A 16,240-nucleotide genomic window follows, 5' to 3' on the forward strand; every position below is an offset into this window, starting at 1 on the left:
TATTCAGTGTTGATACAGGACACAACTCATGTATCTGGAGGTATAATGCACAATGTTTATCTTACATATGCATTTTACATATGAAACAGTCTTTGCAAAAATGTACATTTAATATCTATTCTTTATTTGTTGTTTTATCATTATATTGTCCGCATTTAGTTGAAAAAACAAAGTTCACTTATAATGTCAGTACAAACTGAGTCATTTGTACCATTATGATTCCAAATCCTTTATTCAAGCCCTGTACTAGTTTATCTATTGCTTTTCTAGCATGCTAAAAGGAAGGTTCATATGTTTTACATACAACATGAATCATGCGACAGTGTCGTAATGGTAGGCTGTTTAATTGTTGTATGTCTATACTAAATCCAGTTAAGGCCTCCGGTGTGACAGAGCTTTCCACTTGAGAAACACAGGAGTTAAAGTTAAATTTTGTCGGTCTTTTGAAAATAGTTTCAGTATATTGCCGAAATTGGACTCTTTTGATGTTTTTGGTGCATTCCTCATCATCATTCTTCATTAAATTAATGAATAGAAAATTTGAAAAATCCTAGACTTTCATTGGCCCACACAAAAACGCAAACACCAAAAACATTTGCTACCTTTTACTACTGACACTAGTTTAACAAGTAAGACTTGGCGGAAAAATAAACTGACTGAAATATACTCCATGAAACTTTTTGATGCCTTCGTCGGAATCGATCTTCGTAAAATGAATGAACAGAAAAATGAAAAAATCCTCGATTGTCATTGGGCCACAGAAAAAAACGAACATCAGCTAGGGTTACATCCTGCCTGTGCACAATGGCCCGAGTACTAACATTTTAAAACAATGCATATTCCGTCGTATCTTAATGGAAATAATTGATATCTGCTCATGTACAAAATTGACTCAGTTTTCTTTGTAATAGTTTATCAATATTCCATGAAGATAAAAACAACCAACTCTTTTGTTTTAAGTACTACCAGTCACAAAACTTCTATAAAAACTAAATAACATTTACTTTCCAGAGACTGGACGAAACAACTTTATTTCATTTAAATTTTAGTTTATTGATAACTGATTATTTCATTAACTTTATCTAACACAACAAATCCATTTACTCATACAACAAATTTAACAAGTAACAAATATACATTTAACCTAAAAAATATATCACACGCAATAAGTGTTTGTTTGAATTTGTATACAAGTTTATATATTTTCATAACAATTGAACCCTTTATTGTATTAGTTCTGTTAAAGCATGGACATGCTCTGTAATGTAACTGGGTTTTATTTAAAAGAGAACGGAATACAAAAGCACGTGCATATGCATGACATGAACAAAACATTGTGATGGACTGAAGCATTGCAAGGGGAAGCCAACGCTAGTCCCTTCTTCTGTCAATCAAGGAGCCTTGGGGAACAACTATAGTTTAGCCCAACTTCCTCCGCATGAGTGAACTGTCGTAGGGAAACATGTGTACCACTGGTTTCATCTCACATCATATATCTTGAACAGTCAATGAGTTGGCCAACCTTTTACATCGTTGCATGGTAATGAGGACACAGACTACGCAGCCATCGATGACACCAAGGCTATGACAACACTTATACTTTTCTTTATATACTAAAATGAAATGCAGGCAGTTTAAGTGCATGTAGTCCTATGCTTGTCTTTTCTTTAAAAAATTAAATTAAGATAAATGCATCAGCATGTTGTATAAAATGCAATAGCATACCCATAATAGTCCTGAATAACGAGTGAACGCTGACAATGCATGAGATAACACTAAGTGATCAGGGCAAATAAAGCTAACATTTCCAGCAATATATTTATTATATAGTTTACTATACGGCCACTTCTGCCGTGTTAGGTCTCATACCAAGCCGACAGTTATTATATGATATGTAGTGCACTATGTTGAAATCTGACAGGCAATTTATTATACTTTCCCAACTCAAATGAGTTTAAATCCCGTTAATCGACATTTATTGACCAAAATCAATGTCATTCACTTCAATAGTTTGCAACAACAATGTAATTAATATACAGTCGAACACCGATGGCTCGAACTCGCTTGGTTCGAATTCCTCTTTGGGCTCGAACTGGATATAAAGGACCGATTTCTGAATACTAAAGGTAAGCATTCCCGTTTGGCTCGAATTTTCCGAGGCGCGTTGTATTTTCGCCGGTCCCTGGGCCGAGCCAGCGGGGTTTGACTGTATATATATTTTGATCAACTAAAATAGTGAAAATAAATATATATAAATATGTGAAAAATGTTTTGAGAAGTACTCTGATATGAAATAACATGACCACTGAATAACATGAGATACCTTTGACCTCATTTGACAGACAGATTGATGACCTCTTGTGATACTGGTCATGAAAAATTGTAAAGAGAGCAAAGGCATTTTAAAAACATATTTATAAACAAAATCTGCTAAACAATGTCATGATGTCATCATTTAAATGTGAACGCAATGTTTTTCAAAGCTTGTGGTGAATAGGTTGTTTGACTGATCACAATACATGTACGAACAAAATATTAAAGACAAATTGCACACGATATAAGACACATTGTGAGCGAACAGTTCTCATTCCATACAACTACAACATGTTTTTGGAACTTACAGTTTCGCTTTTAATAACACGCCTCCGTTTCCTATAAATGCACAGAATTATTTCAGCAGTTAAATTATATTATTTCAGCAGTTAAGTTTTACAGTTTATTAATCACAAAGGGTTTAAACAAACAAGTACGTATGAGACAGAAATGTGTATCACAGTAAATGCATGGCAGGAAGAGAGACGGAGGACTTCTTCATTGACTCATTGGCGCCTCGTCCTATGTTCTTTAAAGCTGGTATTAAATAACAACAAGAAAGTTAGTCAGCAATTAAGACATTAACCACAAACAACTATTGACAATATAAAATATATATACAACCACTACACTAAAGTTATAGGACAGTAGAGTTATAACAAACAACATGTGCTGTAATAACACAAATACGCAGCCATATTACTTGATAAAGTATTAATGGTAGAATATCAGTTAAAATTCTTAAGTAATATAGAAATATAAGAATTTCAGTATTATTCCATCTGTAAATGGGAATGCAATATCTATAAAATGGGTATTACTCTTCCAAGCACATCTATAGTTCATGCATATTGTTTGGTAATTTCAAAACTATGATATATTGGAATGAAATGTATGTATACATTCGAGCAATCGAGAGTAAACTTGTTTTGTTAAATATGTATACCTTGTCCTTATTAAAGAATGCTCTGCATTTAAATTACCAGGAAAGGTGAAAACATGACAACGAAATGTACTTATATCCAATAATATCACAAATACACAAGTTTTGATAACAAACACACATGTGTGTAAATATAATATATAATATCTAAGTGATTATACAATGTTTGACCATAAAATTATACCTCTGATTAAAATCATGTCATACAGCAAAACTGAAATTTAAGAAATGTGTACACATTCAATATATTAAACAGGCAAGTGATTGTGTATAGAAATAAGTATAACATTGTACTGTCTATACCCAAATGGCTGATTCGAAGTCCAACTGATATTAGTTGGCCTCCAAACATACAAGCCTAGATGACTATATCATACGCTGCATAGGAATGAAAGAGGGCAAAGCCGCCATTCAAGTTGCTCACCATGCTCCTGTACAAGTATTTAAGACTTTAAGCAAAAATCTCCTATTCTAAGACCCAGCAGCCACTGGTACACATCCTTGATCAGTTGTCCAAAGGTTATCTTATGGCCAGTTTCCACATTTAAATGACATGATTGTTAGTAGTAATTGTTTGATAAATATTGGCCAATCAATAAACATTTTGGCAATTTTGCCAAAACCAAAGAATTAACCAGTTCTATATCATTGGCTGCTGAAAGCCAAAGCAAAACAGGTGTATTTCTCTTTTGTAAAGCTACTCTATGCATTTGCCTTCTTTCCCTATTCAGCTTATAAAAATCAACATAAGCCATGTTGGTTTAATCTCGGCATACAAATTGGAACCATACTTAATAATATTCTAAAAATGCCAATGAATTAAAAGATATACTCCTGCAAGACTCTTTTTTCATTTAAGACTGTCGAAGTTTATTTCACTGTGTACTCCATGTAAATATTTGGAAGTGTAATATAATTACAAAAGTAAAATTACATTTATATGGCCATGCATATACATTTGCAATAAATTTCAAATGCAAGGTTAATTTCCTTGAATGCGCTTCAAACATGCAATGCATTTGTGGAATACACGTTGGAAACCAGCATCATGTTCCTGATTCTTAAATACGTATTGGGCTGATTGTTCAGATCATTGTTAAAGTTACAATGTTGTAAACAAAATCCTTGTTTACTTTAAATTCTCTACTGCTTTGGAAGTTTGAATTTAAATTTATGAGCACACCATCAACTATTTCTCATTTAAAAGTTAACAACGATGTCGTTAATCATATTGAACAAAGTTCTGAACAACCAATCCATAGTGTAACATTGGGCCGATTGTTCAGAACTTCGCTCAAGTTAACAATGTTGTTAAGGGCATCGTTGTTAACTTTCAAAGTTGAACTATTTTATGGTGTACTCATTTATTTGTATAAAATATTAATAGCTAAACAGTTTTATCATATCTTGTTGGAAATGACTGCAGATCATTTAACTTTAATAAAGTTCTGAACAATCGGCCCAATGTTATTTATTCCATGTTTTTTTTTTGTGATTTATTGAAAAATAACAGTATCCTCTGGTGAGTTTATCAAAATATGTTTTCACTGTTACACATTTTAACGCGTTTAACTTTAAGAAAAGAATATAAACATTCAGCAAACGTTCACTGTAGTGCTGGAGAAAAAAAAGAAGAAATTTCTGGTATGACAATTCACGCAGATTTCCAATGTCAATTAAATTTGAGCATGAAATAAGAAAGTACAGCTTGTTTCTTTGTAGGATTGCCATATATTTCACTTTGTGAGCTCCAAAAGGATATATTTCCCTTGTGGCATATTCACTCATAAAAAAGACTTTTGGTGCTCACTCGTTTCAATATATGACCAACTAAAACAAACATTTATCCTCCATGAAATAATGTTTATCTCACTCTATGAACAGTTTTACAGAAAACTGATTGGAGTAATAATACTGGTTTCCAATAAGGCAACAAAATAACATGACCTGTACTCTCTACCATTGTAACTTATTAATGAAATAAAGAAAAGTATATAAGAAATAATTATATCTACATTTCCCAAGAAATTTATACAACAGCAGATATACAGTATTAGCACCTAAACTGAAATTAGAAGACAGTTTCAAAAATGAATAAATAATTATGACTAGACACTAGTGTGACATTTATGTACAGAATATCTATTGCTGGTTAATTGCATCATGTCCTAAAATCATAGCTCCCTTAAATTATTTTTGTACAATTGAAATGAAAATATTCTTTATAAGAATACTTTAACCATGACATGTATAATTTTAGACAATGAGACCCCTAAGGTAAAGATGTGAAACAAATGTTACATTTTTACCATCCCTTAAAGACAGTGAGAGTACAGCCCTGTTTTGCAAGGAAAACATATATATTGAAAGTATTGCGGTTGGGAGTGTCAGTGTGAACATGCTGGTTTTGCGGGAAATGCGGTTGGCAATTCACCTGAACGGAGCTGGGTGTTTTACGACCTTCACATGCTCCGCAACAACAGGATTCTTTTCCTTCTTTTCGTGAGGGTTTGCAAGCTCTTTGACTCTCTGAATGTGACCTTTGTGGTTTATAGCAGGAGTCGACCTCGTCGCACGTTGGACTCCTTTTGGCTTTGCATAAATCTGAGATCTGACAATACTTGAAGCAGACGGCTTGTTATAGTGGGGCAAATTAAGCGGAAATGAATTAGCTTGGCGCAATTTTCGGGGAGCCCGTTTCACCCGTCGTTCCAACAGCTTGTCATCCTCCCCTGGGCTGTCCTCTGCCTCCTCTACCTCCTCCTCACTAGGCTTTTTAGACTTCTTTTTGCCACCAAGGAGCCCACGAGCTCTTGCCCTCTCTAAAACATCTTTGTGAGCCTCTTTTATGTCTTCAGGCTACAAAATGGAGCATTATAATCACTCATCAGAATAATTTTCATACAACTTCCTTGCAATCAGCATGTATGCTAAGTAAATACTCTGAACTACAATTTAATGCCTTTTTGCAACATCTTTTACCTGACTGATTCTTTCTACTGGAATATAATGCTATTGTGCATATTTTTTTTAAAAAATAAATAAGTTTACTTTGATGCTGAAGTATAACTCCATTAAAGCATGAAGTTTAAAATATCAACATATTTTTATTATTATGTACATTATATAAATTATACCTCTCTGGTAATGACAGCCACAAAGCATCCACAGTTCCTTTCAGAAGGGGAAAACTTGATAAACTTGCCAGTTATCCCAATACTTCTCTCTATATCATTCCCGCTGAAAGGCAGGACAGGGGGAACAACTCTCCAAGGAAACTTGCGCTGCTGCATTAGATTTACCTGCTCTGTGGACTTAGACACGACATTTTCATTCTCTGATTCATTCACTGACCGTGTCATATACACAATGGCTTGAACTTTACTTACTGCAAATATAAGAATATGAAAAGTAGAAGATTAATAATTACTAGGTGCTAAACTGTCAATCATGTTTTAAAGGGCAATGACATTTTTCTCACAAACACCATTGAATACATATATAATGTAGAATAAATGTTAAAGGGACTTGCCAATTTTTTCTTTATCTAAGTTATTTGACTTTCTTTTATGAACAAACACCATATAGCAACTGGCAGATGCCTGTTTTGTAATTCCAAATTTAAAGTCATTCAATTAATCCACGAATAATTATAATAATTGCTAAAGATAGAGCCTTTAGATGATATTTTGATGATGTTTTATCATGATTACAAGCATTGTGTTCATATTTCACATGCCATTAATTTGTTCCATATCCAACTCTATAAAATGTGGATGATTACTATTTATTTTAAGCTTAGCTATAAGTTGTGTTTTTTGTAGTTCAGCAAACACACTGTAATTATCTAACCAGTAAAACTAGTGAAATAAACACAGCTAATATTTATGCATACATGAGTTTTTTTTAAATAAAAACTGCTTACATTTCATGGCATGTTTCAGGAGAGCACCATGGCTGGCTATCATTTCACCCAGCTTGCTATCATCAGTTTCACCCACTGACAGGTACTTCAGAATTTTCATATCTAAACATGACATAAATTACTATGATAAAACAATGGCATAAAATCCATAAAAAACAATCTGATCATAGAACCGGGCATTTCAACAAGATTAAGGCAGATCTGCAATGTTACCAGGTGAAGGACGATAGGCAATGTTACAAGGTGAAGGAGGATAGTCAATGTTACAAGGTGAAGGAAGATAGTCAATGTTACAAGGTGAAGGCAGTTAGTCAACGTTACAAGGTGAAGGCAGACTGGCCATGTTACAAGGTGAAGGCAGATAGTCAATGTTACAAGGTGAAGGCAGATAGTCAATGTTACAAGGTGAAGGCAGATAGTCAATGTTACAAGGTGAAGGCAGATAGTCAATGTCACAAGGTGAAGGCAGATAGTCAATGTAACAAGGTGAAGGCAGATAGTCAATGTTACAAGGTGAAGGCAAATAGTCAATGTTACAAGGTGAAGGAGGATAGTCAATGAAACAAGGTGAAGGCAGATAGGCAATGTTACAAGGTGAAGGCAGATAGTCAATGTTACAAGGTGAAGGCAGATAGTCAATGTAACAAGGTGAAGGCAGATAGTCAATGTAACAAGGTTAAGGCAGATCAGCAATGTTACAAGGTGAAGGCAAATCGGCAATTTTACAAGGTTAAAGCTGAAAGGCTAAGTTACAAGATGGAGGAAGATAGGCAATGTTACAAGGTAAAGGAAGATAGGCAATGTTACAAGGTGAAGGCAGATAGTCAATGTTACAAGGTGAAGGAAGATAGTCAATGTTACAAGGTGAAGGCAGATAGTCAATGTTACAAGGTGAAGGAAGATAGTCAATGTTACAAGGTGAAGGCAGATAGGCAATGTTACAAGGTGAAGGAAGATAGTCGATGTTACAAGGTGAAGGAAGATAGGTAATGCTTCAAGGTGAAGGAAGATGGCAGATGGGCAATATTACAAGGTGAAGGAAGATAGGCAATGTTACAAGGTGAAGGAAGATAGTCAATGTTACAAGGTGAAGGAAGATAGTCAATGCTACAAGGTGAAGGAAGACAGGTAATGTTACAAGGTGAAGGCAAATCGACAATTTTACAAGGTTAAAGCGGAAAGGCTAGGTTACAAGATGGAGGAAAATAGGCAATGTTACAAGGTGAAGGAAGATAGGCAATGTTACAAGGTGAAGGCAGATCGGCAATGCTACAAGGTGAAAGTAGATAGTCAAAGCTACATGTTGAAGGCAGATCAGCAATGTTACAAGGTAAAGGCAGATCTGCAATTCTACAAGGTGAAAGCAGATAGTCAAAGCTGAAGGCAGATTAGCAATGTTACAAGTTGAAGGCCGATATAAACAAGAATGCTAAAAAATAGACAGAAAAGAAAAAAAAACATGTGACAAAGATTGTTAATTTAAGAATACACAAACTCCTTCAGAATAAAATAATTACAATCGCATTTGGAAAAAAGGATATGTTTCAGAATTAGGAAAGAGGCTGAATTTCAGCCTCAAATTTGTCAGAAAAAACACCATTGACTTCATACCTTCTCCCTCATTGACCACAAAGTCTATAGGGTTGGTGATTCCTGATTTGCTGCAGTCAGCAGTCACCAAGACAACCTTGACATTTTTGAACTTGTTGTCATCGGTTTCAACATCTAGAAATGGCTCTTGCTGTACTTTTATGTCTGGACATAAAGTTAAGGAAATATTCAATGAAAATAACTGCAAATGAAAATTCCTTGAAATCAGTATAATTATCCAGATAACATCTGTGATTTGTTCCTGATTATTGTGAACCAATGGTTCAATAATGGCACTTAATGTGTGTTACACAGGAATAAAAAAAAAATAATAATAAAAAATAATGGGCAATAAAGTTCAAAAACTTCTTGGATTGTTTTCGCTCTTTCATAATTGCATATCTTTTTTTGCATGCCTGAGAACTTAATAGTTTAAATCAATTAATTCCATAAAGCCTCCATAACCCTCTGACATTATTTTTATTTTAAATATTTATAAAACACTTCAAGAAATAGAATAGTTGAATAAATCAGGCAAAAACACTATTTGGTCATGTTTCTAGTATTTGTTGAGTTCAATTTCAGTGGAGATTTATGTCAGAGTCTGGTCAAAGTCTGTGAGTATTTGACATAAACAGGTCCTAGGGCATTGATTTCGTATTGACATCATCTATCATTGCAGAATCAAACTATTTACCCTTGTCACAGCCTTATCAGCGGGTGTAAAACGGCTTTCTGATTTTTTTCATTGAGTCTGTTCCACTTAATTGTTTAATTTGTGGGGACTGGGCTTTTGCTAGATATCAAATCAATTGCCACAATTTAAGTTGCATTCCTTTATTTGGATAAACAAAAGCAAAGATTTATTAGCTGAACGTGAAAATTAAAACTGTTTTATTTAAGAATCCTGAAAGGTTAGATCATTAAAGAAATACATTTCTAACCAATTTGTATACCAATATTGTAAACATACGAAACTATTAAGCAAAGAAGATTTCACTTCTGTTTGCCAATGAAGACAAATTAATACAAATGCACCTTTGAGACATTTGAAAACTACACTGCTTTTGCCCAACTGATATGATATCTATAACATGATTGCTTGACATTGAACTTAAGGGCCCTTAAATTAAGCTGTATCACCTAAACCTGATATTTTAAGGCTATGTTTAAATAAAGACATGTTGAGAGCTACCAAATTACCGCAGACCATTGTTGAAAACTCTTACAACTAATCTTTAAAGCATGTATTTCTTGTATTTGATGTCACGATAACCAAAATGAAACCACAGCAAGGTTTAAGTCAGTGAATTATATCTCATATCTCATTCAAAGACCAGAAACTCTATGCCAGACTGAAAAAGAGCATCCCTAATGTAGTTGTTGTTGTTGTTTTTTTGAAAATAAACTCTTGTCAATTTGGTATTTCTAGGTTAGATTCAAACAATGAATTTTTTTTGAGCAACTTTTAAATTCATGAAAAAATAGTAGTAAGCAAAGATACGTCTTGCACCAAGCTTTTCCAAATTGGCTTGCAGCAAGGTTGGGTTGGCCCCAAATGCATGTATGTGGCCTGAGGACTTGTGCATTATGCTTGCAAGGTGCGCAGTGATTACACCAGACCCTGCATTAATATGGATGACATCATCATCATCCCCTATCAGGTACTTGATGGACTGTGGGGCTATACAGCTGGACTTGTCCTGAAAATATCAGTGTTATTATAGAGCAAACTGAAACTCATTCTTGTAATAAAAGCATTCAGATATTGTCTATACAGAGACCTACAGGCATTTAGTATATAGCATTTTTATATGAGTAATTTGAGTAAAATTGTTAATTGCTCATCATTTCAGCAAATATGAATGATGTTGTATGAACTACCATACCTCTTATCTATTTTCACAAGCACAGTTTTATTTTACAAAAACATTTACTAATAGTTATTACATGTACCTCAACCTGACCCATTTTGGAACACAAAAGGACATCACAATCAGATGATTACAACAATAATTTCACACAATTAAAGCAGCATTTGCAAACCCCAGGATCTGTTGAACTTTGCTAGCCAGTGCTTCATTTCCTGACCAAATATTTGGAATAACCTTGGTCAATATTGCACCATTTTATTCAATGAAGAAATCGCTTAATGTGCAAATAGAACGCTATTTATAAAGGTTATAGCCATGTACAGAACTCAATGCAAACAACTAATAATCTATAAATAAAGTTCTTCCGATAAATGACGGAACAAGACAACCAGAATCTTAATTAATACCAGGCTTTTGATGATCAAGGGCCGTGACATGAAAAATATTTTATAACACAGTTGATGACACCTTGCTGCTCATATGCTATAACACAGTTGATGACACCTTGCTGCCCATATGCTATAACACAGATGATGACACCTTGCTGCTCATATGCTATAACACAGTTGATGACACCTTGCTGCCCATATGCTATAACACAGTCGATGACACCTTGCTGCTCATATGCTATAACACAGTTGATGGGACGTTGCTGCTCATATGTAATAACACAGTTGATGGAAGTTGCTGCCCATATGCTATAACACAGTTGATGGGACGTTGCTGCCCATATGCTATAACACAGTTGATGGGACGTTGCTGCCCATATGCTATAACACAGTTGATGACACCTTGCTGCTCATATGCTATAACACAGTTGATGACACCTTGCTGCTCATATGCTATAACACAGTTGATGACACCTTGCTGCCCATATGCTATAACACAGTTGATGACACCTTGCTGCCCATATGCTATAACACAGTTGATGGGACGTTGCTGCCCATATGTAATAACACAGTTGATGGAAGTTGCTGCCCATATGCTATAACACAGTTGATGGGACGTTGCTGCCCATATGTAATAACACAGTTGATGGAAGTTGCTGCCCATATGCTATAACACAGTTGATGGGACGTTGCTGCCCATATGCTATAACACAGTTGATGGGACGTTGCTGCCCATATGCTATAACACAGTTGATGGGACGTTGCTGCCCATATGTAATAACACAGTTGATGGAAGTTGCTGCCCATATGCTATAACACAGTTGATGGGACGTTGCTGCCCATAAGCTATAACACAGTTGATGGGACGTTGCTGCCCATATGTAATAACACAGTTGATGACACCTTGCTGCCCATATGCTATAACACAGTTGATGGGACGTTGCTGCCCATATGTAATAACACAGTTGATGACACCTTGCTGCCCATATGTAATACCACAGTTGATGACACCTTGCTGCCCATATGCTATAACACAGTTGATGGGACGTTGCTGCCCATATGTAATAACACAGTTGATGGAAGTTGCTGCCCATATGCTATAACACAGTTGATGGGATGTTGCTGCCCATATGGCAGATTTCACAAAAAAGGCAATTATTTGGCCCATTTGCTTTCATTTATTGTTATTGCATGTCAACGTCATATATACAGCAATTGCCTTTCCCAACCCAATAAGAACACCTAATAGAAGTGATTTGTATTAAAATAATGAAAATATTGTGTTAAATAAGGTAAAAAAATGTAAAAATATGCCGATATTTAGGACAAAAAAGACAGAAAATCTTCCCGGTACCAATATACCACTTTTTTGAGGATGCTTTTCAGTAACATCTGGTAAGTATTTTATTCTTGTCTGTTGAATAATGTTTACAAGAAATGTTAATTAAAACAATAATATATCTAAAATGATTGCATTTCGTTCGTAATATACTTAAATTTTCGGTAATTGCGCATGGTGATAACGTTACGGTAATCTGTCCTCGAATTGTTGTGTAACATTAGCAGACATGATCCACTGCTAACTGTTTTAGGCCTAAACACACCTTTATTAAATCACTGAAAACAAAGACTACGTGTCGGATAAAAACAGTATTGCATGTAACAAGAAATTGGTCATTCCCGATCATAAAGTTTTTTAGGTCTAAAAATGTGTTAATGTTACGCAAAATCGATTCTGTCCCATTTTAGCATGACGATAGCACCTTTTCTATTCGTGAATAATTTACACCGACTGAGGGTTAACATCCGGGTAGCGATTACTTTTATATTGGACTGGTTCACAGTTGACATTGAAATGATAAAAATAGTGGTGAATACCGTTGATAAAAACTTAATCCAAGTTTGGCTCATTCTGTCCTTCGATGTAACGTTAACATTATGTCACGCTAGCATTAAGACAAGCGCTTAATAAAGCAAGAAAATTGTTGAAATTTGATGACTTTCCCAGAGTCAATTATTCGAACATAACAATGTCGTCTGTAAACTATCGTTTGTAAGTATTCATTCATTAGGTACGTAGTTTATATTGAATTCATACCGCTTTTGTGTTTGATATCGTTATTTATTGGACAGAATTAAGAATGCAAACGTTATAAAATGGACAGAAATATAGATGATAATGTGACAAATGGACATAACTGCAAATGTTACATTGGACAGAAACCTTCTTTTTTTATAAAACACATATTTATGTTTTGTTTTTTTGTGATCCATTGTATGCTTTTGATACAAGCTTAACTGTTTAATACTTAATCTGAATTTGATTAAGTAAACTGAATGCTTATGTTATATTTGGGACAGAAATATGTTTGCTAATGTGACAAAAGGACTTTTCCCCTAATGTTACATAGGACAGAAGCAGAGTTTGACATCACCAAGAGAGAATGCTTGAGATGAAAGTCAATATTTGTATGCTCATTTTGTGATTCATTGTGTTTCTTATTTGACAAATCTTATTTTTGACACAAACTTGTGTTATATATTGTGTCTTTACCTTATTTTAGTCACCTGAATGCTAGTGTTACATTTTGGACAGAACAATGTGTGCTATTGGACAATAGGACATCTCCCCTGGTGTTACTTTTGGATTCCTGTTTGAACCCCCCCCCCCCCCCCCAGAGTATATAACAGTTTAAGAACAGTGTTTCTGTGCTTCTAAAACTGTTCAATCTAGTGACTGTTTTTATTCAATTTCAAACTGTCCCATATTAAATTAACTGAATGCCAGTGATAACGATAAATTAGTTAAAGGCCTGGTTTAGGTCCATTTTCATAATAAAACATTGAAAACTGCACAGCAGGTCTTATCAGATTGGAGATATGATAAGACTTTTTCTATTTTCCCTGAACCCCACCCCTGGACCTAGGGTGTGTGGTTACAATTGACTGGTGCATTATGACCAGTGGTATTGTGGCGCAAGTTGACGAACTAAATGTTGTTCCATGTGGAAGGAGTCTGATGAATAGATTTACAGATAATAAATTGACGTTGTATTCTTGTAGTATTTCAAACAAAACTGTTTTTTGAATGTAGCAAAACAATAAGAAGTGTTAGTAAAAGTAGTAACAAAAAGGATCTGTTGCTAAAAATTTAAAATGTTTGAATTTATGGCATTTACGTTCGAGTGTTTTGTTTTAGTTTGTAAGATTGTGAAGACAGCTCTGTGAATTTAATCTCTCAAATCTGCTCCCTTGGTAGAAAACATTACGTATTGTGTTAGTTTTGTGAGGCAATGAGAAAGTACCCCTGGTGGGGATCAAACCAAACACACGACTTCTTGTGTTAGAGGCAGACATATATAACTTAGAACACTCTCATATCTCAACAGAAAGTATGTAATAATTTTATTATCTCTTTCTGAACCATACCCTTGAAGACAAGAAGATGATGTGTAAATCGTCTGAATTGTTTGACTGTTGCAATTTACTTACATTAAACATTATTTTATAAGAATTGTCCTTTGCTGTGTCGGGTTGGATTATATGCAAGGTTACTGCAGGTGGGGTGGTTCTTGTTACAGGTTTTAAAGTTCTGGATGTTTGTTTGCCTTTTTTATGATAAGATCTTTTGATCAGTGTTCATGTCACTCTGTAGGCATTTACAGTTCGGGGTAAAGATTTCTGATCAATCTCTTATGACACTGTGTATATGTACACAACCTCTGTAAATGGATCTTAATCTAATGCACCAGTCAATTGTAACCACGCCCCCCCCCCCCCCAGGTCCGGGGAATAGCGGGGACTTTGACTTTCGGTCCAGCAAACCCCGGGTAAAATCCCCGCCTTGCGGGGACGAACTGATGGTAAAACCCCGGCCAAATGTCCCCCGCACCCCAGAGACTCTATATAAGTCAATATCTCCGCTATCTTGGCACTAAGACAAAACCACCGCACTCACACGGCCATGCGGGGCCACCTGGAAAGTAAAAACACGGCCCTTTTCCCCGGCTATCCCCAGTATACCCCCGGACCTGGGGGGCCGTGGTTACAATTGATTGGTGCATAATTGCCTAATTGTCTTATCAGATCTCCGATCTGAGTATCCTGCTGCGCAGTATGGGATATTTTAAGATAGAAATGGACCCTTAATGGCCCTGAGCCGATAAACCTACCGGTAAACACAGGAAATTGGCCCCTACTGTCAAACCAGTGTGATTAGAAGGAGATGCACAGCGGGGGATTATCATGCCAAATATTCCTTAAATTAGGCCTTAAAAGGGGGAGGGTCACTTTTAAAAGGCTTAAACTAGGCCTTTAAGACACACAACAGTCTGATCTTTAGTTCTATTGTTGGTTTTTTGTATTGGAAGTTATTCTATCCAGATTGGTATATTTTTTACGAGATTGTTTAATCAAACTGCTGCGGGAACAGTGTTTCCAGGATTCGTCATTCAGTCTGACACCATATAAACTTAGGTCAGCAGTGTATTTATAAATCAGCATGAACAAAACTAGTAGGAACTATATGAGAAGCAATAGAATTATATTGTAACAACAGGTTATTAAAATCTCAAATGAGTAAAACATTATAACAACATTTAAACTAAATGAAGAGTCAAAGAAACTTTTTTCAACTGTAGAAGCTCATAAAATGTGTACGTCTGTCAGACTGCAACTTCGTCAAATCTTGTATGATTATTATGATTTTTTTGTGATTATCAATTGACCGTGTTTATCAATCATTTATATAGTTTGTTTTATACTGTATCAAGCTCAAACAGTCTGTGGTAGGTCTGTATTTTATTTTTTTGTGAAACATTCTGTCCAACTGCTAATGTGACATACTGCTAATGTTACTCATTCTGTCTTGTGGTAACACTAGCACATACTCGCAATTAGCAATTTATAATATATATGTTTAATATCAAAGGTAATGATAATTGCACCATACTAGAGACATTTATATCACCACAACAAAACATTTATGTTTATAGCTTATCTGATCTGATATAAAAAGAAAACCTATGTTTGCAGAAAACATTTTCGGTCTTGTTGTCCAATTAGGGTTTGTTTCAATAAATTTATTTGAGAAAAACGAAACAATCTTTATTTTTTGTCTGTACAATCTGTTTTATAGATAAATGAACCATTTAGTGCAAGACAAAATACTTCTTTGGATCAAAATATTAAAAAAAAACAAGTTTTT

General features: G+C 35.0%; 1 protein-coding gene across 1 annotated transcript in view; it reads right to left on the reverse strand.

Moving 5' to 3' along the window:
* Positions 1-1,057: 1,057 nt before the first annotated feature.
* LOC128228023 (putative methyltransferase NSUN7) overlaps positions 1,058-16,240 on the reverse strand; it is a 39,444-nt gene continuing 24,261 nt past the window's right edge. Inside the window, exons 6-12 of the mRNA XM_052939048.1 lie at positions 10,276-10,474; positions 8,793-8,936; positions 7,182-7,283; positions 6,394-6,644; positions 5,691-6,115; positions 3,441-3,470; positions 1,058-2,850 (exon numbers count right to left, since the gene is read on the reverse strand). Coding sequence (XP_052795008.1) covers positions 3,458-3,470; positions 5,691-6,115; positions 6,394-6,644; positions 7,182-7,283; positions 8,793-8,936; positions 10,276-10,474 — 1,134 coding nt within the window. The 3' untranslated portion in view covers positions 1,058-2,850; positions 3,441-3,457. The remainder of the gene's footprint in view (positions 2,851-3,440; positions 3,471-5,690; positions 6,116-6,393; positions 6,645-7,181; positions 7,284-8,792; positions 8,937-10,275; positions 10,475-16,240) is intronic.

Source organism: Mya arenaria, chromosome 3 (assembly GCF_026914265.1).
Source record: "Mya arenaria isolate MELC-2E11 chromosome 3, ASM2691426v1".
NCBI classification, from domain to species: Eukaryota; Metazoa; Mollusca; class Bivalvia; order Myida; family Myidae; genus Mya; species Mya arenaria.